The sequence below is a fragment of the Physcomitrium patens genome, chromosome 3 (genome assembly GCF_059467195.1).
Source record: "Physcomitrium patens ecotype Gransden chromosome 3, ASM5946719v1, whole genome shotgun sequence".
Lineage (NCBI taxonomy): Eukaryota > Viridiplantae > Streptophyta > Bryopsida > Funariales > Funariaceae > Physcomitrium > Physcomitrium patens.
In genome coordinates this window covers 25,764,841-25,789,971 of record NC_143412.1, presented here as the reverse complement: position 1 = coordinate 25,789,971, position 25,131 = coordinate 25,764,841, and the positions used below count along the sequence as shown (strand labels likewise).

Below are 25,131 nucleotides of genomic sequence, written 5' to 3'. Positions count from 1 at the left end.
TAATGACCAATATCCAATAATTCTCCTTCATAAAATTCTTCAAGAAATAGCTTGTCTTCTTTGTTAAGATTTAATACTGAATAGAATTTTGATCCAACATCATCAATGTCTTCAACCACTTTGTCTTCTCTTTCATATCTTGCTCGAGATATCATATTTGCTATTAAATTGTCTTTTCTAATAACATGCCTAAATTCCAGATTTAGTTACTTAATATAAGCAATCCATCTTAATATTACAATATCTGACGTCGAACAATTAGTAACCATTCTAAGCAATGGCAAGCAATCCATTTCAATTGCAACTTCTCCTCCAATCAAATAATCCTTTTCAACTTTCATAGCCGAAACAACTCTCCAAAGTTCCCTGTTGACTTGTGAATATGCACGTTGATGAGTACTTAAAACTTTAGCTCCAAATCAAACTACAAATCTATTTTCACTTGAATCATCTTGACCCATGGTCCACCCAATAGTAATAGGACTAGTATCCACAGTAAAGATTACCTACCTATTACAGTCGTAATTAATTCTTCTCAAAATTGGAAGTCTCATCAATAACACCTTTAGTTTTTGCATTGCTTCAGTTTGCATTCTTTTCCATTAAAATTGATAATCCTTACGTAATAATTCATACAATGGATCCGCTACTTAAGCATAATGAGGAATCTATATACGATAAAATACACAGGCTCCTAAAAACCTGCATACTTTTGTTAAAGAGTCATATGAATCTTTCATCCTTCCAATTGCATCAACTTTGCTTAGATCTGGCTTCCTCCCATAAGATCCATACAAATGCCCAAAAATAAGAATTTCTTGCACTCCAAATGTAGATTTTATTCTTGATAGTATAAGACGGACTTCTTCAAGTCAAGTTAAAATCTTTTCAAAATCTTGTATATGATCAACAACATATTTGCGACACTCTTCCTCATCTAAAGTTTCATCTTTTTTTCCTTCTTTACATCCTTTGATAGGAACATCATTTAAAAAAGGTATAGTTTTCTCAGGGATGAAGTCTCTTAGTACTTTGTTCATCTCGTTCATCATATGAGCAACTGAGTTAGTAGCACCTTGAGGGAGAGTATACATTTTAAGGAATCCAAGTGGCGTTCTCATTGTTGTTAGATCTCTACTCCCATGTGCAAGTTGAAATTGATCATAACCCAAATATAAATCACCCATTGAATAAATTGCCCTTCTCATAAATGCTTCTACAAATTCATCTACTAAAGGTCCTATACTTAGATTTCTTATAGTTACGGCATTTATTGGCTGCATATCTTGAATAAAACGTAACAATCTATTTTTCTTAGGCACCGTAAACCAACGACTAGAATACGGAGCAAAAAAAGGCTCCAGAATTTTCATTTGCATCTTTTCTTTCAATAATTCTACTAATTTAGGTCAATATGTCCTCGGTATTGGAATTGGCCTTAAGTTCTAAGGCACATGAGGTACTATAAAGATAACCATAGGAGCAACAACATTAGGATCTACACATCCTATTTCTCAAGATTCAAAAGCAAACGATTTATCTCGTTTAGCAAGCATTTTTTTAAAATATTTGATTTCTGCTGGAAATAAAGAACCATCACATCTAATCTTCAATTCTTTAAAAGTCTCCTTTGTAAACCAATGTCCAATATTCTTTAAATTTCTTAAACTCTCTTCTTTTGATGTATCTTCTATTTCTTCCCTAGAATCTTTTGGTAAAGGTCCGGCAACAAGTTTTACCTTTTTATCTACTATTTTATATTTTGTCTCTACAATAATTTTTGGTACTCGAAAAGATTCTAGTATAGTATAAACCTCCTTCAAATGAATTTCCACAATCTTGTCATTATCTCCTAATCTAATAGACGTAATTAGATCCAAAGAATCCTCCAATCTATTTTCTTCATAAACACCAGAAATCCTTTCATCATCTTCTACTGTCCCTAATTTGCGTAATTCCTTTTCAATACTATATAATCTTTTTCTTTCTTTTCTTTAAAGTTCATCAACCTGCTTATACATAATATTTCCATTGTCTAAAATACCAATAAAACTAGCAATAAAGGCACCTACATCTCGCGAGAGTACCTCTTCTTTTGTACCTCTATAATCCCACTTTATAGTGGTACTTCTTCAAAAACCTTAAATTCTCCAACAACCCTTGGCAAAGGTTTCTCTCGCAACCTATCTTGATTTTGCTCATGATTAGGAGTTATTGTTAGAAAATATACACCTTTCCTCCCATCTTCACTACGTACCCTTGCATAAGCAAAACCATCGTCAAATATTTTTATTTCCATCCGTGTTGCCATAATATAAGGTTGTCCTAAAATCACTGAATAAGACGTTGTATCTTAAACAAAGAAATGTTGTTCTATCGCAATATCTCCAATTCAAACTTTGACATCTGAACAAGCTGCATATAATTCACCCCATGTGTTATTAGGTGCTCATATTGCCCATCCATGTTCTAGATCAATTGGCCATTTTTGCTTCTTATAAAGATCCTTAGACATAAGATTGATTTCAGAACCATGATCAACCAAAGCAACAATTGGTTCTTCTATATCTCCTACCTTCACCAATACTTCACTAGTTGCCCTTGCCCAATGCTTTCGAGTATAATGGCTGGAAGCTTCTATGTCCTTATTACTATAATCTTCAAAATGTACTCGTTAATTATACCCATTTTTTTTCTTTGTTGAATGCTTGTAACCATTATCAACTTCTTCGTCATCTTTATATATTCTTGGATCAATAGCATGGCTCATTCCAGCTTCACTGATTAGTTATTTCTTTCGTTTAATGCTGTCAATGATAACATCATGAAACTCCTTCTTTGCAATTTCTAGAATTTCTTTCAATATAAATTCCACTTTAGCATTTAATATATGTTCTTCCAACATCCCTTTTAAATCTGTTGCTGCTTCAATGTCAAAAAGTAGCTTATAAGCAATCGATTTATCCTTTTCTTTTGTCTCCTTTGCTTTTTCTTCAAATGATGCTAAAGTATCCTTTATAGACAATTCTTTTGAAGCCGCCTCACGAGCCTTGTCTCCTCGAGTTTGTCTCTTAGAAGAATTTCCTTCTCTTGTATCATCAAAATTTCCTCGTCTCTTTTCTTCCATCAAAGCTTTATGTTGGTTCTTAGCAATATATGCATGAATTGAAAGAGATTCAACAGGATCGTCCCAACCTGTTGCACCTCGTATTGTAGCTGCAGTCCTCAATAATGCTTCTCGAGGCATTTTTCTTTTTTACATTGTAGAAATGACAAAAGCCCAAAATTTACTAGTTTCTATACTTCCACCAAAGTCATCATCTACTCTAGCACCATAACTTGCACTCTCTTGTGTTGCTATTTCATGTTCTATTAAGTAATCTTGAACCAATGCTCTCATACCTCCTTTGCCAAAATTGGTTTAAAGGAGATCCTCTGTATCCTTTAATGCAATCTTTCCATCTTTCCAACAAATAACTCCTTGCTATATCATATTATTAAATTCATTGCAATCCTTCCTAGTATGTGAAACATCATCACACTAGATACATCTTTGTACATATCCTTGTTTTGAAACATTCTTCAAATTATTTGTAGAAGTATTTTCTTCAAGTCTTGCTAATTTGATTTAAAGATCTCACATTCCACGTATAATTTCTTCAATCCCCATCTCTCCTTTCTCAGATAAGGATATTAAAGGTTGAACAATAGGCATTGTTGGTTGTGTTGTATGTACTGGAATTTTAGGTGCTTATACTGCTTTTGGAATATTACTCCTATCCTTCCTCCTTTCTCTTTTTGCAAGCAAACCCACCACACTTTCAACATTTTTTCACTTTATTGTCAATCCTTCATCTTCTTCTTTGTCTTCAAGAAGCAACTCTAATTTCCCTTGTAATTCTCCATCAAGAACTTGGAGAAATAATTCAACCTTGTTTGGCTCTAATGTCAATTTTTCTACCTTCGATAATTGAGAGTATTGCCTCTCAAATTCCTTTAGTATCTCTGTTGCTTGTAAATTCTTATTAGGCCACTCAATCCATTCTAGAAATAGTTTCTTAGTAATACGATCAGTGTCCTCTAAAAAATATTTATCTTTTAATGCTTGCAAAAAAATCTCCCATGAATTTCCATAATGATCCATAATCGATGTAATATGTTCTCTTATCTCCGGTATCATGGCAAGTCCAAACAATTCAACCATCTTCTTTTCAAAAATCTGATTTAATTCCATTTCTTGAACATAACATCTTAAATAACTTGAAATATCCCTTCCATCAAATTGATCAATTTTATTGACCACTGCTTGTAATGCTTTGGTTGCTAAAGCTTCCTTGCGATCATTGCTTTGCTGTTGCTGCATAGATAATGATAAGGCTTGAAACATACTAGCAATGGATGGATCCATGTATACACCTTGTCTATTAGAAGAAACTCAACTTGAAATTCCCTCAAAATTTTTAATCTCATTCTCTCTAAAAATAAGAATGAATATAAACAAATTTTAATACCTCCTACCTCAAACTTTTACGTTAGATTCACCACAAATGCCGTATTATGTGAAGTCTTACTTAAAAATGCACCGGGCACCTGGTTGTGGAAGGTAAAAGAAAATTTGCAACAAAAGGTCTAATTAGTTGATGACCTCAAAATTCCACTCTGATGTCGGCCAGCCTCTCCTTCTCCAATCTGATGCCAAACTTCCAGTACCGATATCTCTTTTTTCCACCATTCCATTGCTTCCAAATTTTACTTGCATATAGAAATTCAAGTCTTCTGCTGATAAAACCTAAAATCTCTCCAAACCAATTGGCAGATTGCTAGATATCTAAGAAAACCTTACTGGTCTTTAAAACCCTAAATCCTGAGACCTTAGCTCACAAAACCTTCATATGTATTGATCTTTCCATTCGATTGACCTCAAACCTCTTGTATACATTCACAACAAGTATACCAATAAGTCTCTAAATTTTTATCCATAAAAATGCTACAAAAATCACAAAATCTAAAAATTTGTAAATTGGTTTTATTCCTCAAAGATCTAAAATCACAGAGAACATCACTCGCTTTGAAAATCCTTCAAAATCCAATCCTGATCCAAACAACAAGAAATCCTTTCTAAAATCCCTTCACAAGTTTGCCCCTAATTCGGTTCTCCGATCTTCCCTCCAAAATCCCTCCATCTGTTTATCCTCTAATTCTTCCGCCTCAGTCTTTTTTGAATTGGTCTGGCCGACGGAGCTTTTCCCCCCCATGCGGTCCAATCCTCTTGCCTTAGATCTCCCAAATTGGTCCAATTGACGGAATAGCTTATAATGGAGCCAAAGTCTCCGTATTGAGACTTCATTGGATTGTCAATCGAGTCAGGTCTCATATTGGATGAGAGACCATAATAGGACCTGAGTTGGACGTCTCCGTAATTGGATCAGATTGGCCCTTCACATCAAGCTCACTCAATGTTGAATTAGTCCTCTGCCCTTTTGCTGACTCTTGTTATTGGAATTAAATGAAGCATTTCATTACTAGTAAGTATGCCTCGATTGACTGCGATGAGGTGACAGTAACTAGCCCCTGAATATTGGCACTGGAATTGGCCGCTACTACTTACATTCAAGATGACTAAATATTAATAAAAATCTTCTTCCTTTGTATTTTTACCATATAGCCGTGTTACAACACGACAACGGAATAGCTTGAAAAGAAACCGAAGCCTCCGTATTTGGGATCTCATTGAGTTGCCCAACCAAGTCTAGTCTCATACTGGATAAGAAGCCCATACCAGGACTTGGATTGGATGTCCCCGTAACTAGGTCAAATTAGTCCTTCACATCAGAGTCACCCGAATATTGAATTGGTCATTTCTCCTTTTGCCAATTCTTGGTAAGAACGGCTCGGACTCATTCCATCCGATTTATTAGAGAATCTTGAGGACCTTGATTTATCTCCTTAATTTTTCTTTGGCTTTGGATCTACTGATCCCGTTTATTGAAATTGCACAGAGCATTACATTGTTGATAAGTATGCCTTGACTGCTTGCAATTTCTACACACTAACGCGTAATTATCATTGGCTTTGGAATTGGAACATTCATTGGCATAATGACCAACTTGTTTGCAATGGAAACAACAAAAAGGTCTTCGTATACTCCCATCATGCATATTAGATGTCTCCACCAGTATATACCTACTAGGCTTGTTCCATGTAGGGTTGGAACAATCCTGGTTGTCCCATTGGTACAGAGGGTAGTTAGTTTGATGATGCCGGTGGAATGACATTAGTTGACCCTAAATATTGGCACTTGAATTGGCCACTGTTTCTAACATCTAAGATGACTAAATATTAATAACATCTTTTTCATTTATATTTTCATCATATAGTCATGTTACAATACGATAATGCTATGGACATTTTGAATGGTTGATTTTACGTTTTGGCTTCACCAATGCTCCAACCTCTTTCATGGATCACATGAACAAATTATTTTGATATCTTTTGGAAAAGTTTGTAGTTGTCTTTATTGATAATATTCTCGTATATAATAAAATCCTTGAAGAGCATAAAGAACGCCTATGAGAAGTGTTGCGTTAGCTATAAGATAGTCACTTCTATTATAAGCAATCAAGATATGAACTTTGGAGGTCAGAAGTCAGCATTTTAGGGCATATGGTGTCCTCCAAAGGTATGCATATTGAACAAGATAAGATAAAAATAATAGAAGATTAGCCAACCTCTAAGCATGTTTTTAAAGTTTACTCATTTTTAGGCCTTGTTAGATATTATTGCCACTTTGTTTAGCAATTTGCACAAATTGCTACCTCATTAACAAACCTATAGGAGAAGGATGTCCTATTTAAATGAAAATAAGAGTAGCAGAGCGCGTTTGATAGATTGAAGGAGGCACTCATTACTGCTCCAATATTACAACTGTATGATTTTAAACTTCCTTATATCCTTGACATTGATGCTTTCAACTTTTTTATTGGAACAGTCCTTCAACAAGAGTTTGATAGGGACCTTCAACTTATAGCGAATGAATCATGGAAGCTTAGAAGGACAATGTGCAATTACTCTATACATGATCAAGAGCAATTAGCAATTGTACACACTATAAAGATGTGGCAACATTATCTGTTGGAGAAGCTAGTGGTTGTTTGGACTGACCATTGATCCTTGCTACACAATTTCCATCTAAAAAATATGAAATCATGACATTATTGTTGGAAAGAACAGTTGTAGCTTTTTGATATTTAGCTTGAGTATAAGCAAGGGTGACAATATACTATACTAAATAACTTATTACAAAAACTTGACTTGAAGGACAAATCAAGAAACAAGGCAGAAGTTGCTACCATTAGTAGTGTCATTTCAAATTTAACCAAAGAGGGAGAATGGAAGGAAGCTATGCATTAAGATGCTTATTTTAAGATGGTTAACAATTGACTAAAGGTGGGCCATACATAATATCAAGATTATAGTCTTAATGATGGTTTGCTCTATTTTAAGAGGTAGATTTATGTACTTGACAATGCTATATTTCGGATGCATATATTTCAGGAAGGACATCATATGTCAATATCTAGACATCTGAGGTGAGAAAAGACTCTAGAAAGGATTTCAAGGACATGATTTTGGGTAGGTTTGAATCATGATGTTTGAACTTTTGTACACTCTTGCAAGTCATGTCAACTTAATAAAGTACACAATATAATATCTTTTGGATTATTGTAACTAATTTTGCTACCTACAACATGTTGAAAGCAGATGACTATGGATCTCATTACATATTTTCTGTAAACGTCTCGTAATCATACCGTGGTTGTTGTCTTTGTGGATCGACTCTAGAAGAAATTTTACTTGGTCATGATGCGCTTGGATATTGATGCCTCAATGCTTATACAAGTCTTCTTTGATATTATCTTTTGTCACTATAGATTACCTCAAGTCATTATTTCTGATCAAAATCTATGCTTTATAGGAAGTTTTAGGCAAGCCTCATTTAAGTTACTCGATATACAACTTATCATGTCTACAAGCTTCTATTTCTAAACAGATAGACAAATAGAGTGTGTAAATTGAACCTTAAAAAATATGCTACGAATAATTGTAATAGTTCATTGTAATGATTGGGATGAATACTTGATGCCCTGGGAGTTTGCTTATAATGATAGTAATTAAGCAAGTATTGATCATTCACCATTTTTCTTTAATATCAATCAACATCCAATTATGCTAGTAATTTCCTATCATTCCATTGACACCAACAACCTAATAACAAAGAAATTTATACAACAACTTACAATAGCCTTATAAGAGGCATGGCACTACTTTTTTATAATATAGAATTGACAAAAGCAGTATGCGGATAACCATCGGCAACATATGACCTTACAAGAGGATGATCAAGTATTATTCTCCAATGCTAATTTGCTACTTGTTACATCAGCCCAAATTTGTAAATTAGCACCTTGGCGGCTTAGACCTTTTTACATTTCTATAATGATTTTTGATGTCTCATACTGCTTCAAGCTTCTATTACATATTTGGATCTATCTAGTCTTCTATATTTTGTAACTGAAGAAATTTTATATCAAGCCAAAGTACTTTCAAATTGACATCAACCATTGCCACCACCAGTTGTAATTGATAATCAATAAAAATATGAAATAGATAGCATTTTGGAGCATCGCTACCTTTACTATGGCAATGAATGTCTACAACTTTAATACAAAGTTCTTTGAAAATGTTATTCCATCCACGATGCAACGTGAGGATTTGCATAGAACCTCACCAATTACTAAGAAATAATTTAAAAATACCATCTAGAGCAAAATGAGGATGTTTTACATTAGTAGAGGAAAATTAATTATAACAGGGTATAAATAAGATATTTGTATTATTGACACATAGGAATAGATAATTAGAACCATGTTTACAAAGTTATGGAAGTTTTTAGAATTGGAGTTAGATTAGTGAATCAAGCAAGATCCATCGTAGAAAATTCTAAAAAGAGTTTAGGATAATTATCTAAATAGGGCCCACCATAAAATATTCTAAAAAAGACTTATGATAGTTATCTAGGTGGATCTACTATAGAATCTTCTAAAAATAATTACAGGTGATTATTTTAATAGGATCCATCATCTAAGAACATTCTAAAAAGTCTAAGGTGGTAGAATAAAGTATAAATAAGACTAACCAGGGTCTTTCAAGACATCTCATGAAGTATGGCTTTAAACCTTTTCTCTTAGTAAAGTTTGGTTTTGCATCTTCCTATTCAATTTTGTTTTATTCTATTTCCATTTGCATAGTTTTATCTTTTGTGTCTTATTCTATTTAGTTATGTTTAATTTTATTCTAATCTATTTTGTCTTATTTTGTGATGAGATTTTATATTTTTGTGGATTAGAAGAGTCTTAGATTCTTAAAATAGACTAGTTCTATTTCACTTTGTCTATCAGTAAGGCCTCTTTTATTTTAATAAGATATCTATGAGTTTGTCTAATGTGACTTATACTTTTTAACACTTAATGAATATGGTGTTGGAGAAGTTATAGTAGTAAAGTGCATTAATATATATTGATGATATTAATTTATACTCTTATGATTCTTATTTTTATTTTTTTCATTTTATTTCATTAATCTCAAATCTATCTTTAAATAGATTCAAACAACAAGACTCAAGCATAAAGCCAAAAAATATATGATAGGTGTCTCCAAAATTACATATCTAGGTTATGTAGTTTTTATTGTTAGCCTTTGCCTTGATTCAATCCAAAATCTAAGCTGTTCAATAATTTTCCATCTTAATCAATATCAAGTATATTCAATATTTTTTAGGCCTTATTAGTTAGTATAAATATTTTATGAAAGAATTTGAAATTAAGGCCGTTCTTCTCTACAAGTTGATAAAAAAAAACATATCATCTTTTCATTGAGCTTATCAAACCAAGATGTCTTCAAATGGATGAAATATAATTTATATATAGCTTTGTTTTTCACCTACTACTACTTTCATCTTCCATTCACATTACAAATAAATATAAGTTAAAATACAATAGGTGTGATACTTAACTAATATATCATTGGTTATATTTTTTGACACCTTTTCAAGGTTATAAAAATCTATGGGATTAGTGACAAGGAAGGACTTATAATCGTTATTGCCATTAAATACTTTAAACCATTTTTGTATGATTTAAAATTTGTTATTGAAAGGATCATACTTCATTTCAAGCATTGACAAAGTCTTACGAGCCTATTGGATGTCTTGTACGCTAAGCATTATTTCTCTAATTTCACCATTGTATAATTAAATATAAGTTTAGATAATTGCCTACAAACATGGATGTCCTTATTCAAGCAAAGTTCATAACGCCCAAGTCCTATTCCATGTTCAATGACCTTAATTATGTTTTCTTTTTGAATTGTATTTTTAGCATATTAAAATTTGACAGATCTTAGTGCCTCTCAATTTCTACCTAACATACTCTCATAATAAGGGCCTATAGAAATGATACTAGACATCTCTCCTCATATGAATAGATACATCGCGTATTCATTTATGATTCAATTAGTGCTCCAAAGATCTTCAAGGCATATATATATATATATATATATATATATATGTAATAAATTATAATTATATTTATTTTTTTATAATATAAAAAGCTTTGAAAAATTAATGATTCTATGTTGAATTGAATTATTATGACAGTTAATTGGAATGCATAAAGGAGGAGTATACAAAGGCAAACACTTTCAATTCCATTATAATAAGACATTTATATTTTTGACTCATAGAAATATGTAATTGGAGCCATTTTTGAGAAGTTTCTAGAATTAGAGTTAAATTGGTAGTTTATATAGAATCTACTATAAAATATTTTAGATGAACATAAGACAATAATTTAAGTAGGATCTACTATTATGAAGATTCTAAAAGAGGTGGTTATTTTAGTAGGATCCACCAATAAAGATATTCTAGAAAGTTCTAAAATGATTGAATAAAGTATAAATAAGTCTAGCAAAGGCTATTTGGATATTTAGTCAAATATGGCTTTGGTCTCTTTTTCTTAGTTAAGTTTGATTTTTATTTTTTTCTACTTTGTTCTATTCTATTCTCTTTTGCTTTGTTTGACCTTTTATTATTCTATTATGCTTTATTCTATTAATTTTGTTTTGGTCTACTCTATCCTATGTTGTGATGGAATTTATGTTATTATAGATTAGAAGGATTTTGGATCTTAGAGAGAATTTAGTCTTATTTTATCTATCTTTGTAGTATTAGCTACATGTTACCTTACAAAATGGATAGAGGTCTACATACTAGAATTAAAAGAATGAAAAAAAGTATCTCAATTCTTCTTTGATTACATTATGATGTGGCATAGTAATCCCATTGAGATATTAATTTTTTAATGGAAGTTGAATTTTGCAATGTGTTAATGGACATCCCAGCCATTCATCTATGCACCAAATCTACAACTATATCTTCTTATGTTCTCCAATATAATGAATTGACAAAAAGATTTAATTTCATGCTTTGCTTATTGATCAAGAAGAATAGTAATTATGATAAATATTGATATACAATATTGCATACTATTGTGTTTGCTTATTGTATAAGTATTCACTCATGCATGGGATTCTTGCCCTTCAAAATATTGTATGGACAAAAATCTTATTTACCAATTGTACTAATAGATTCAACCTTGGTGATAATCAAGTCTTTTGATCTCCATGCTTGGCTCAATGGTCTACTTCAACATCACAATCAATTGTACATCCATGCTCATGATAATATCAATAGAATTCAATGTTTATAGAAAGAGGGATACAACAAAAAATAAAGGTCATGTACACCAAAACATTCAATGTTGGTGATGTCATTTTGTATCACAAAAAAAAAAAAAAGGCATGAGAAGCAAGGCAAAGTTTGGGCCAAGTTCACAAGGCCTTATTGTGTGATATTATTTGATGATGAGGAGAAGCAATGGTTTTACTTGCAACCAATCCGCTTCAAAACCCTACTAGTATTGCTCTTTATTCCAAGTTTTGATTTAGTACACTGAAATCTGCACTATGACCTTACCAACATCAATTTGGTTGGGTACAATATTCAATATACATTGAAGCAATCAATGGCTGAAAAGAACTCATGACATAGTTTTTTTCCAAAAAGAAGAGTCCTTCTACATATATAGCGATAAGAAATAGGCTTAGCACAAATCTTGTGCCGTCCAATAAGATTATAGGAAAATCAAGGTTTCTATGCTGATCTACTTTAATATAAAATTGACTGCTTGAACTATCTCGGTAAGTATTAGGGTGCACCTGTCTAGAATTGAACTACATATTGTTTTATGCATTGCAAGTATTTTTCATCTACATATGGAGCTATTTTCGTTGCTGAGGCTGCTTGCTCTCAAGATGTTGCCCGGGCATGGTGGAATCCTAGCCTTGCATGCATCTCCAAGTCCATCTTGTCTGGTCGCCTCCCATTGGTCGCGACCAGAAATATGAGTGGCCATTTCTTCTCTCTACAAAAGCTGGCATTGTTCAGTGTGATTTTGAAATGGTGCAGACGGTAGCAAAGCAACTTAATTACCATTCATTATTGAAGAAATGTGGAGGGGTTTGTGAAATTTAAGGAGGAGGAGGGGGGAGACATCAAAACAAAACAAAACAAAACAAACAAAACAAGGCTGGCTTGGGAACACGGCCAGCTTGCTCCAGGTGGATGGAAGGAAGGAAGGAAGGAAGGAAGGAAGGATTCGTGGAGTGGATGAAGAGAGAATGAATGAACAGTGTGGTTTGGAAGGGAAGGGGATGAAAGGGGAGGATCGGGGGATGGGCCATCCCATCCCATCCCCCATGTGGCCGAGCCCGGGATTGAGGGCGCATCCGTCGGACCCTCCTCCTCCAACCTCCTCCAACTCCTGCCACTTCTATTCCCACGCAGGCAGCCGTTTCTCAGAGTTGGCGACCCCCCCCCCCCCCCCTCTCTCCCTCTTCTTTCTTCCCTCTGCTCTCAGTGTTGGATTTCCGGATGAAAGTGGACGAATTCCGTCCTTATCCTGGACGGATGTCGCACAGCGGGGAGAGGTCTCCGTCGGTCCATGCCCTCCTCCACACCGCATGCCCGCCTCGTGCCCACCCCACCCCAGGCCTGCCCTGCCCTTCGCTGCGCTGCCCTGGCTGGCTGGCTGCGGGTGCTGGCTGCTACTGGCTACGTGATGCTGCGCCTCCTCCTGCATCTCCCCCTCCTTCTCCTCCTCATCATTCTGGAGCCCAGCGAACTGCGATCTGAGATTCCAACTTGGAAGGGCCTCGCGTAAGACCGGATCTCGTTTCTTACGCTTTTGCGCCTCGCGATATTTGTACATTGTTTCCTCTGGTTTTATTCGATTCCGCCTCTGAAAATGTGAACGGGCTGCAAGCTTGGTTTTGGAGCAACGTTGGAGCATTGAAGGGTTGCGCTCGTCCCTGCCCATTCCTCGCTTCTGCTCTGGCCTATGTCATGACGACGTGAAGGAGAGGATTTGAGGTGCCGTACCTTCTAGGTGTAGTTTGCGATGAAATTTTGGATCACCTGAGCACTAACTCGTGAGGTCCGCTTTCAAAGGGATGTCTTAGAGTTATGGTCTTGCAAGATTTGTTCTTCTCTGAAATGTGGGGTCATTTCTTCGCTGACGACGAATGTCGGTATCCTTGGGTTGTGATTTTGAGTACTGTCCACGGTCACTTATGACGCTAGGCTCCGCATCCGTGCGATTTTCCAGCGAGTTCTGATCTATTTCCAAGGACAAATGTCTAGATAATGTAAACCTGTCGCTGCTAGCTTCTGGGTCGACTGTTTTTGGTAGTAAGCCCCTCACAAAGGTCATTTCTGCTAGAACAATTGGTATTGCGATCTTATTTGAGGAAGTCATCTATATGTTTTGATTTGAAATGAATTCAACAGACATTAGGCGCTCTGCTCCTCAACCATCATTGTAGCCCATCTCAGTCCTTCCTGCCCTTACTTGCTTTGTAAACTCTATTCTTAGGCTCAAGGTTCTTGTATGTTGAGCATTTGTTCAGTGCCTTCTGGTAACAACCATTTATAGTATTCTAATTTCGCTCACCATCTGAGTGGTTACAGAGATAAACGCCGCAAGTTGAATAATGTTTGGTTTTCGAACTGCATTCATGTATCTTAGCATTCATTGACTTGAACGTTGATACTCTACAGGGTTTTGCAAGTGATATAATCCTCCCCGAGGAGATTTCTGTGAGTTGATTAACTTGGATCAGCGACATGGGGAACACTAGTTCGAGGGGATCGAGGAAGTCCACTCGGCAGGTGAATCAGGGAGTCGGGTCTCAAGACACCCGAGAGAAGAATGATAGCGTCAATCCAAAGACGAGACAGGGTGGTAGCGTTGGCGCAAACAACTATGGCGGAAAGCCAAGCAGTGGTGCTCAGGCCGGAGAACGATCCACCTCTGCGCCCGCTGCTCTGCCGAGGCCGAAGCCAGCATCGAGGTCAGTATCCGGTGTTTTGGGTAAGCCGCTGTCAGATATTCGTCAATCTTACATCCTGGGACGGGAGCTTGGCCGAGGGCAGTTCGGAGTGACTTACTTGTGTACTGACAAGATGACGAATGAGGCGTACGCGTGCAAGAGCATCGCCAAACGGAAACTGACCAGTAAGGAGGATATCGAGGATGTTAAGCGGGAGGTTCAGATTATGCATCACCTGTCGGGGACACCCAATATCGTGGTGTTAAAGGATGTGTTCGAGGACAAGCATTCCGTGCATCTTGTGATGGAGCTCTGTGCAGGTGGCGAGCTCTTCGATCGCATCATTGCCAAGGGGCATTACAGTGAGCGCGCCGCTGCCGATATGTGCAGAGTCATCGTCAATGTGGTGCACAGATGCCACTCATTAGGGGTCTTCCATCGGGATCTCAAGCCAGAGAATTTTCTGTTGGCCAGCAAGGCTGAGGATGCGCCTCTGAAGGCCACAGACTTCGGTCTGTCAACTTTCTTTAAGCCAGGAGATGTGTTCCAGGATATTGTTGGAAGTGCGTATTACGTGGCCCCTGAAGTTTTGAAGAGAAGTTATGGTCCTGAAGCTGATGTTTGGAGTGCAGGCGTGATTGTGTACATTCTGCTGTGTGGTGTACCCCCCTTCTGGGCTGAAACTGAGCAGGGTATCTTTGACGCTGTGCTCAAAGGGCACATAGACTTCGAGAACGATCCATGGCCGAAAATCTCCAACGGGGCTAAGGATTTGGTGAGGAAAATGCTAAACCCTAACGTGAAGATACGTCTGACGGCACAGCAGGTGTTGAACCATCCATGGATGAAGGAAGATGGTGATGCTCCAGACGTGCCACTCGACAATGCGGTGTTGACCAGACTGAAAAATTTCTCAGCCGCCAACAAGATGAAAAAGCTGGCGCTGAAGGTGATTGCAGAGAGTCTGTCGGAGGAAGAGATCGTGGGGTTGAGGGAGATGTTCAAATCCATAGATACAGACAACAGCGGCACGGTGACGTTCGAGGAGCTTAAGGAAGGGTTGCTGAAGCAGGGCTCAAAACTTAATGAATCGGACATCAGGAAACTAATGGAAGCTGCAGATGTCGATGGAAACGGCAAGATCGACTTCAACGAGTTCATATCGGCAACAATGCACATGAACAAGACGGAGAAAGAGGATCACCTTTGGGCAGCATTCATGCATTTCGACACGGACAATAGCGGGTATATCACCATCGACGAGCTTCAGGAAGCAATGGAGAAGAATGGAATGGGAGATCCTGAGACCATCCAAGAGATCATCAGCGAGGTGGACACAGACAACGACGGAAGAATAGACTACGACGAGTTCGTAGCCATGATGCGCAAGGGCAATCCTGGCGCTGAAAACGGAGGAACGGTGAACAAGCCCAGACACAGGTAGTAGCTCCTGGTTGCCAATTTGACGACGGGTTTGGCAAGGCAACAGTAGTTGTTGTTAGCTTTCAGATTCAGGTTCGGTATTGTTCATGCCCTCCTTTGTCTCGAACAATGGACTCTAGGCCTTTCCAATGGAAAAGCTATTCCAACAGGGTTTGCATAACGTGTAGTAGAATGAAAGCATTGCCTGGGGGGTGTACAGTGCCTGTGATCTTGTGGAGTTCTCGTAGGATGGCTTCGGTTGGATCTCAAATGTTTTCATTTTAAAAGATGAACTATGACTTTGATGTACTCTCGACTCACTCGGTTCAGGCCCGCAAGTTATATGTTTAGGTCGTGCGATTAGATTGTCTCATCCAAGGATCTTTGACTTCTAACATGTCACATGATCCATTGTCGGATTTTGAAATTCTTAGAGCTTCCGACTACATAGAAAACGCGGACTGCGTAATCCCCGACCCTAAACTACGTTTTCTGTCAAGTTTTCTAGTAACTCTTGCAACTTATGGAGCAAATAGAAAGCTTCGCTAATAGCTTTGCTTGGGAGCGGCCCGCCACTGAAAAATGGATTTATTGACTCTAGGTCATAGACCTATGTCAAGGCACTGAAGCCTTCATTCAGCCTCCGCAGTGGAGCATTTCAAGGACTTCTCAATATGGTTCTCTCTATGGGGTAATGATCAAAGATTCTCCATGTGCTCCACTGTCCACATGAAGAGGCCCAGAATGCAATGCATCTCTAGTGGTCTGAAAGTAGTAGCAAGCATATGGATTCCTCAGACACGAGGATACCGTTGAACAAGTGCTCGTCAACTTGTCGAACTACTCATCGCTACTGTAGACGCAGCCTGACGAGTCTCCAGTAGTCATTCCTAAAAGAGCAACTCAGATCCCGAGATGGCGGTGCCACAAAATACTGAGCCTTGCGATGCGATCGTGGAGCATCCACTGGCATTCCAGTGGGAGCAAGAGTAGCTAGAAACGGCACCTCGGACTCTTCTTTGTTGCCCATGTCCAAGTGGGTGTAGGTTCTGTGGGTGGGTGGGTTTCTATTCCAGCTTGCGTGTTGCTCGGCTGATCCATAAGGGGGTTGTCTTAGGGGAATCTGGTGGTTACTGTTACTGTCGACTCAAGTGGCAGTGCTTCCGAAATGAGCTCCATGTTGAGGACCACTGCGGCACCATGGCCGCTCCTCAACCTCCGTTATAGATTTCCTCGCTTCCTTGGGAATTTGTTCGGCAGTGATCCCACCTAAGTGTTTGTGCTTGCTGGAGGAGCATGGCGTAGAAAAGTCCGGCTGGTGAAATCCTCCTTTAGAACTTGTTTTCCTTGCTTGCTTACGCTCTCTCTCTTTCAAAACAAACATGTCAACCCAACTTACAGAGGAGCCGCTTCTTTCATTTCAATCTTGTCTATACCGGGCAGTGTGGTACCCATCTCACAAATGCTCACTTTCAGTAACTTTACTATTCACCACATTGGGTTGCTGTATAAGGTCAATGCATTATTTGATGCAAAAAATAATGATTTCCAAGACAATGAATGTAAAGTAATGTACACTATTGACACATTCTAAAAGAAAGTTGAAATAGTGGTGTTTTCACATTTATATGCAATTAGTACTATTTTATGGTACAAACTATACATCAATGTGGCTCATTGTGCATTTATACTATATTTACCTATTGTATATGACTTTTTGTAATATTACATACATTAGATGCGGTCCTTATATCATACTATATACCATATCGACTCTTTTTATAAAGAAAAACTTAGTAATTGAGCACATCATTGCTTTCTATTCATATTACACATTACTTAAAAGTTTTCAAAGTATGCTTCAATTATAAAAGCATAATTATGCTTCAACAATTTATAATATACCTTTCAATTATATATATAAATTACATCTCAGTTTCCATTTATATTATTGCAGTGTTTCAAAGTTATGAACACTTAATGTATTTTATTTGAACTTTTTGTTTTGTTGTTTTGTTGTTTTGTTTTGTTTTGTTTTTTTCCTTCTCCCTTGATGAAAGATAATAATTTTCCAAATTTAATGAACTCCCATCTACTATCACAATAGTATTATTATCTCCATGCAACTCTTTACTAATTTTTTTTTTTTTTAAAAAAAAAAATTGGTTCATTTTTAATCAATAAAATAATTTCTATTGTTTGTCCAATAAAGACTAATATAAAGGATGTAGAGACAAAGAGCCAAAGTAAAAACCACTCCTTTATCATATAAAATCAAATGGTTTGCCATTAGATTCACACTTTTCAATATCCTTAGTTTTTTTTTTTACAACACAACTGTACAAATTTTATAAATTCACCACAATTATGGACATAAACCACTTGGTCCAATTCACCACAAAGACAAGAACTTGTTCTTTAATATAAATATCTATGTTGCAAAATTGACTCAAATCATTACTATACATTTATTTCTTATTGTATTGTATTTAGATAAATTTAGACAAATAACAAAATATATGTTTTTTATTGTATCTTTTGTCTGCATTTATTGTATTGACTCAAATTATTACCATATATTTCTTTTTCTTTTTTATACAACAACACTAAAAACAAATTACTTATTCACTATTCTTTTATAGATGTTATATCTCAATACCAATTGATTAGAAAATATTATTAAGTTCTAAAATTGTGTAATACCAAATGAAGCAATGGAATTTGAATACATTATATTGTATTATTTATTTTATTTATTTTTAATAATGTGGACTAAATTTTAGGCTGTATGTATTAGATGTGGACTAAGTTTGTAGTTTTTTTGATTTAAAAAATTATTTTAAAAAATTTTGATTTAAATTTTTAATCTAATCCAAGTATATGAAAGAGTTTCAAATATACAATTTTATCTTCTTATAAAATAAAAAAGTTATTCATAAATAAATTTTATGTTATCATATATAAAAATATATAATAAGATCTAAATAAAAAAAAATAACAAATTGGGTCATTGTATTTTATTTTATTCTATTCTATTCTATTTTTTAAAATTCAAACAAGTGAAATTATAAAATGTAATCTAGTGGCCAGGTTTTAAATTGGCCACACATTATGCCAAATAATTGTAATTAATTAACAATAGTATAAACAGGTTTGTTTTAACACAAAATAAAGATCATAACTTTTTGATCTCAATAAACTTAAATATCCAAAAAATATTGAATATCGTTTTTATTTAATTATAGAAATTTATTAAATAAAAAAGCCTTGTCATGTGAGAAGTACTAGAAATTATAAGTAAAAAGAATAAAATCAGTATAAATACAAAGAATTATATAAATCAAATGTGTTTGCTTGAAGTAAATATTGGTGTTTGTTTACATTTATATAAAGACTTTTGCAATCAATGCATGATATTTGAATTGTTTAAACCAATTTGATCCTACAAATATTGTGTATGTCATAATAGTTTAATGAAGAGTTGATTTCTCTTTAAAAAAAAAAATAGATATAATTTTATTAAGAATACTTATTTTGAATAAAAAATAATAGAAAAATCTCCTAATACAAAAAGAAATTTGCATAGGATTGTGTAAATGTATGTGTACATAAAGAAGTGAGTTTTATGGTTCTTTAATAATGTTTTCAGTAAAGGTTTTTAAATGATATTTTTTAAAAAATTCCAATACATAACAAACTTTAAAATTTAAAAGGAGGTAGTCTGATAACCATCTTACAATTTTCCTTGTAAATCAAAGAAAAAAATTTGAACTGATTGAAGTGGTAGTGCTATGTGAAGGTAAATTTAAAGATTTGGTTAATTTTGTAACAATGTTATTTTGGAAGGTTGAATCAATACCAATCTCTAAAGAGAATAGTTTACTAATTTTTAGAATCCAAAATATCTTATTTTATATCAATAATTATGAAAAATTATTGAAATAATAAAACATCTATGATAAAGAGAAAAATAATATTATCAACATGTGTAATTTGGATAATAAACAACATATTCTTTGTAAAGTTTAATACATGAATGATATTTTAGATAAGGAAGGATTTTCTATCTTGAATTTTAAAATGTTATACAAACTATTTTCATCTCATAAAATTCTTGATAGTTAAAAAAATATATACATTAGAGGTGACAAAAATTAGTTGGCTTCCAAATCCAAACACCATAATTTAAAATTTATTAATAAATTAATATTGGGTAAAAAATACACAAAAATTAAATTTAATTGTAAAAATCAGTAGAAAGTTTGTTAAATTTGAATTTTTCTTTTTCTTTCTTGTTCTACTTTTAATAATTATAGATTATGTAATTAATTTTTACAGTCAAAACGAAAACAGAAAAATAACAATTTTAATTGATTTTTGAATAAGTTAAGAACTAATCTCAGAAGAGAATTTTTTTAATTGTAACTTCAAAGTCTTATTATAGAAGAATTTGTGGAAAAAAAAAAAAAAAAAAAAAAAAATGCGAAAAGCATTAGTATTAGAATAATTGATGTTAGATGTATTAATTGCATATTATCAAAGAATATCAGAAAAAAATCAAAATACTACGCTATAAATTTATAAAAATTCATCAAGCAATAGTTGCTTCTTAATACATAGATTACAAAAAATTAAGTATTTTATTATATCAACAAATGTTTTTAGTTATAAGTGATATAGTTATTTGTACAAACTGAATTAAGTAGTTTTATTTGGTTAAAATTTAAAATTGTAGATGGAAACAGTGAATATTTTACAACAAAAAAATAATTATAAAAATAAAAAATTGCAAGTAATTTCTGTAAAAACATAATATTTTCCTTATAATTTTTTTAATCTGATTTTTTTAATTTGATTTCTATTTTTTAAAATTCTATTTTTGAGTCAATATTGAAATTAAATAATGGACTCTCAAATGCGTCCTAATTGTAGAGGTGTGCTTTTTAGTCAATTTAAGTCACGTAGAGATCATGTGGATATAGCAATATCAATTGGAGATATGACATTAGCAATTCACTATTTGTATTGTCTCAATGAATAAAAAATTAATATATAATACAAACACCAACTATACATAATGCGTAAATAAATAGTTATACTATTGAGACAAAAATCATATTTAAAATCTAAGTCAAAGAATAAAAGTTTGAAATGAAGACATTAATGAATTTAAGGTATCAATATGCCAAAAATATTACCAAGAGGAAGAAAAAAAAAGTCAATATTAATTTGAATGTATATATATATATATATATATATATATATACACATAGATATAATATTAGAAATACTAACAAAAATTGGATTAGAATTAAATAATACTAATAGTAATAATATTGAGTGTGGGTGCAGTGAGAATAACAAAAACTGTGGTGGCATTAACAACACCCAACATAAAAGGGTTGGCATTGTTATTCAATTCAACAAACACTCAAACAATGAAGAACAAAACATTGCTACATTTAACATGCTTTTTCTCCATGTGTCATCATCATCATGTTGCATTTGACTTTGCACCAACAAAATTCACAGTCCCCAGCAATTGTTGTACAATGTTGATTTGTGGCCATGTGTTTGCAAATTGGGATATGATACTCATCATGCATTGCAAAGCAAGGGAATTGTGCACTGTATTTTACAGATGTGGCTCATATTAGGTCTCTGTTGACTGGTCAAAATCAAACCCTAGTTGGGTAAATCTGCCCTCCACTAGTGCCCAATAATAACAATAGGGAAACTCATTTATTGAGAGTGAGTGGATAAGAATGTAACATTTTATCACACTCCCATAGAGTCTTCCATCACACTCTACAAGAATCTTTGATGGATGGATGAATCTTTTGAAGGAGTATGAGAATACATGTGTCTAGAGTAAAAATATAAATTAATGTTAGAAAAGGGAAACACATGTGGGGCAGTTTGATGGGGTGGCCACGTTGGACTAGGTGGGGACACCCAAGAACCGGCGATGCCAGCGTGGCAGGGATGACGTGGAAGTGGCGATGCAGGAAAGGAACTATCCCGCCGACTAAGGGGGGAACCTGGCACCACTTCCCCCCATCCCACACACACGCTACCGCAAACACTGCTACTGTTGCTGCTGGTGCTGGTGCTGGGAGCCCAATTTCCTGGACCTCCCCCCTCCTCCCCGCGGCATATCATCTTCTCCCGGTTGTTGTACCAATCACCAACCTGTCTCCTGTCCAAGGGCTTTCCAAATTCTGCACCATTTCGGTTTGACGTGGTTGTCGATCACACCTCTTCGTGGTTTTCCGCCTGATTCCTCGCTGCGGCGCCTCGTCGCAAGGCTCGGCATCCGCCGCGTCGCTCGTCGAAAACAAGGTTTTGGTTTTCGCTGGTAATCGTTAGTCTGTAGAATCCCCGGGTGCCATAGGTGTTTGCAGGGATTGGATTTCGCGTACAGCGATTTCGCGGTCGTCGGCCCATCAGAAGCCACGCCTGGAACTGGAGGAGTGTTGTTGCACCGAGGATCGATCAGGTGCAGCGACTGATTGAAATTGGGAATGAGTTGCAAGTGTCAGTGAGGATCGCCAAGTGGCGCTGGTGTTTGGTGCTGTTGCTTCGACCAGGAAGTGGATCCAATAGTCCCGGTTCTGGGTGAGGTATACTTACGAGTGGTAAGGTTCAAGGGAGACATGTGCACTTGATGGCGATGGATGCCAAGCTGACGTGCACTTTGCATCCGAAGACTCCTCTCGTGCTCCACAGCTCGCCGCCTTACGCATCCCGCGACTTCGTGTGCGATCTGTGTTTCAAATTCGGAGAAGGGCCGACTTACCATTGCAAGGCATGCAAATATGATCTGCACCCAGCGTGCTGCACCTTGCAGCCAACGCTGCGGAGCTGCACTCACCCGCACCCGCTTACGTTGATGCCCGCGAACTACCACGCAAGCTCCAAAAAGAAGTGTGACGGGTGCAGGAATTCCCTGGCGGACTGCGAGTGGAGCTACCGGTGCGAGGCTTGCGACTTCGACGTGCATGCTCGATGTGCCAAGTTACGGGCGAAGATCTTCACTTATCTCCACCCGATCCCGCTGAAGTTGCTCATCAAGTCGCCATATCCACCTGGGCGCCTCCAGTGCGACCTTTGCGGCGAGCGCATGCCTACGCAGGGGTGGGTCTACCACTGCACCAACTGCAAGTTTGATCTGCACCCATCATGTGCAATGCTTCCCCCTGACCCGCTTTGCCCGGTACATCCGCACCGCCTCTCTAGCTGTGGGTACCGCACTTACCACGGCAAGAGCTACGTTTGCGATATGTGTCTCGAGTTCGGGGGGGGGCTAGGCTTCCGATGCGACAAGTGCAACTTCAACATCCATCCCAAGTGCTTGAAATCTTTGTTCGCACCAGATTCCTCCTTAGGTTCGTACTTCTTACTTGGAACAATTACATTTTGAATTACAGTATCTTGTGAATCACGCTAATATAGGTTACATACAAAATTCAATTTTGCGGGCACTCGAATGCTTCTGGTAGGGTTTCGACATTGCATAGAAATTCAAGTGAAGTAGGAACCAAGCAACTGCAGCTGAGGTTTCCTTCGGTAGCCTTTCTAGAGGGAGTGCACGAGCAGCGAGGTCTGAATCGTGGAGCATCTGTGTTTTGACAAACCTCAGCTGCTGCACAGTATTTCTGTACCGCCAAATTTTTGTTTAGATCCCTGACATAGCGATTTGAAATTTTCCTCGTTAAGATGCAGAAACATGAAGTCAGCTGTCTTTTCGAGGGGCATGTCTTTTGGCGACTAACCTTAAATTTATTACGCTGGGGTTTACGTTGGAAGTAATTTGTTCGCAACGCTTAATTTCTGATGACAGGTGCGGAGGGAGAAGCAGCGCCACTGCACGGCTGTAATACCGCTCCAAAATTTAAGCTTACCGCTTACGGAGTGCACATTATCCGTAAAGATGATGGTGCGAAGAGTAGTTCTGTGTGAGCTGATCCAAAACATGGAGTAGAAGAAAATCAGAAGAATTTGAGAGCAGACGCAAGTGAAGGAGGCTTCAAAAACACAACGTACCCTGGGGAGCACATGATTGCGAAGAGGGCAGAGTCATCACCCCCTTAAAAGCATTCCTCAAGGATATACCCTCAAGTGGGAGAAGGCATATCTCTCTCTTGCAAGGCCTCCAACTGCTTTCGAATAGTGAGGAGTGTGTGTATTCCATGTACAAACGAGTCCCGTAGTAGACCATCCATCCCCACAGCACAACATTCTCAGCGGCGTAGCAGAGCACTTCCTCAGGGACCTTCAATGCAGGATTGTGGACCAGGACAAGAATGAGGACTCATGCATTAAGTGTAGGTAGAAATGAGAGTGAGCTGGGGAATTTCAGTCACAGCAAGATTGAGTTGGGGGATGAACTTCCACCAGCTTGATTGTGTAAATGGGCTGTAAATGACTGTCGGTGCATGTCCCGCGTGGATGGATCCAATGCATGGGTTTGTGCTCCAGGGGCCTGCAGTCCTATTTATATCAAGCAATTGGATCTCTGCCATCACCTCTGAACCAGGATTTAGATGGATGTGGTATTAGTGCTCAGTCAATGGGTTTGAGGTTAGATCCTTTCGTCACTGGTTGAATGGAAGCATGATTAATAATATTGTTCATAAAGGTGATTTCTTTGTAGTTTTTGGAAATTAGGGCTAAAATTCAAGGGTGTACTATTTTAGGATTTAGGTTTCTGTTTTAGAGCTAAAAGAATTAGTTCCATTTATGTTATGAATTTTGATTTCATAACAACAGAGGCAGAAACGAATTTACATGTATATATTTATCATTTAAATCTAAAGATATTATAATATTGTTATTTTTATCTTAAGAGTTGATATTAAAATGTGTATATTAAAATCTAAATAATAGTTACTTGTGTTTGTAGAATTCTTTTTCTAGTATCTATTTAAGTACATAAGAATAGAATATATGTGGTTTAGTCTCTAAGCTTGTTCCAAATGAGCTTGGATGGTAGATGGGATTGATGAATAGCCAAATAATGCAAAAGAGTTTAGCTTCTACTTAAATCTATCAAGTAGATTAATAATCTCCATAGGATATCTATTCTTAAGACACTTTTTAGAACACATGGATATAAATGTCTTTTCATAACCAATTAAATTGTAGATATATATATATATATATATATATATTATTTTTTATATTTCATATTTATTAAAATCT

The 25,131-nt window shown here is 36.1% G+C and overlaps 2 protein-coding genes across 5 annotated transcripts; both read left to right on the top strand.

Annotated features, from left to right (window-relative positions):
- The first annotated feature begins 13,271 nt into the window (after positions 1 to 13,271).
- Positions 13,272 to 16,236, top strand: LOC112280072 (calcium-dependent protein kinase 34). 4 transcript variants are annotated; one of them, XM_024515072.3, is made up of 2 exons: positions 13,272 to 13,333; positions 14,234 to 16,236. In XM_024515072.3, exon 2 carries the CDS (start codon positions 14,300 to 14,302, stop codon positions 15,947 to 15,949), a length of 1,650 nt encoding a protein of 549 aa, XP_024370840.1. In that variant the 5' UTR covers positions 13,272 to 13,333; positions 14,234 to 14,299; the 3' UTR covers positions 15,950 to 16,236. The 4 variants fall into 4 exon arrangements, with proteins under 4 accessions (XP_024370840.1, XP_024370837.1, XP_024370839.1 ...); XM_024515069.2 differs by having other exon boundaries at positions 13,272 to 13,546; XM_024515071.3 differs by having other exon boundaries at positions 13,272 to 13,562.
- A 5,780-nt stretch (positions 16,237 to 22,016) lies between these two features.
- LOC112280711 (protein VACUOLELESS GAMETOPHYTES) lies at positions 22,017 to 24,769 on the top strand. Its single transcript, XM_024516534.3, has 2 exons — positions 22,017 to 23,315; positions 23,771 to 24,769. Exons 1-2 carry the CDS (start codon positions 22,595 to 22,597, stop codon positions 23,887 to 23,889), a joined length of 840 nt encoding a protein of 279 aa, XP_024372302.1. The 5' UTR covers positions 22,017 to 22,594; the 3' UTR covers positions 23,890 to 24,769.
- The last annotated feature ends 362 nt before the right edge of the window (positions 24,770 to 25,131 follow it).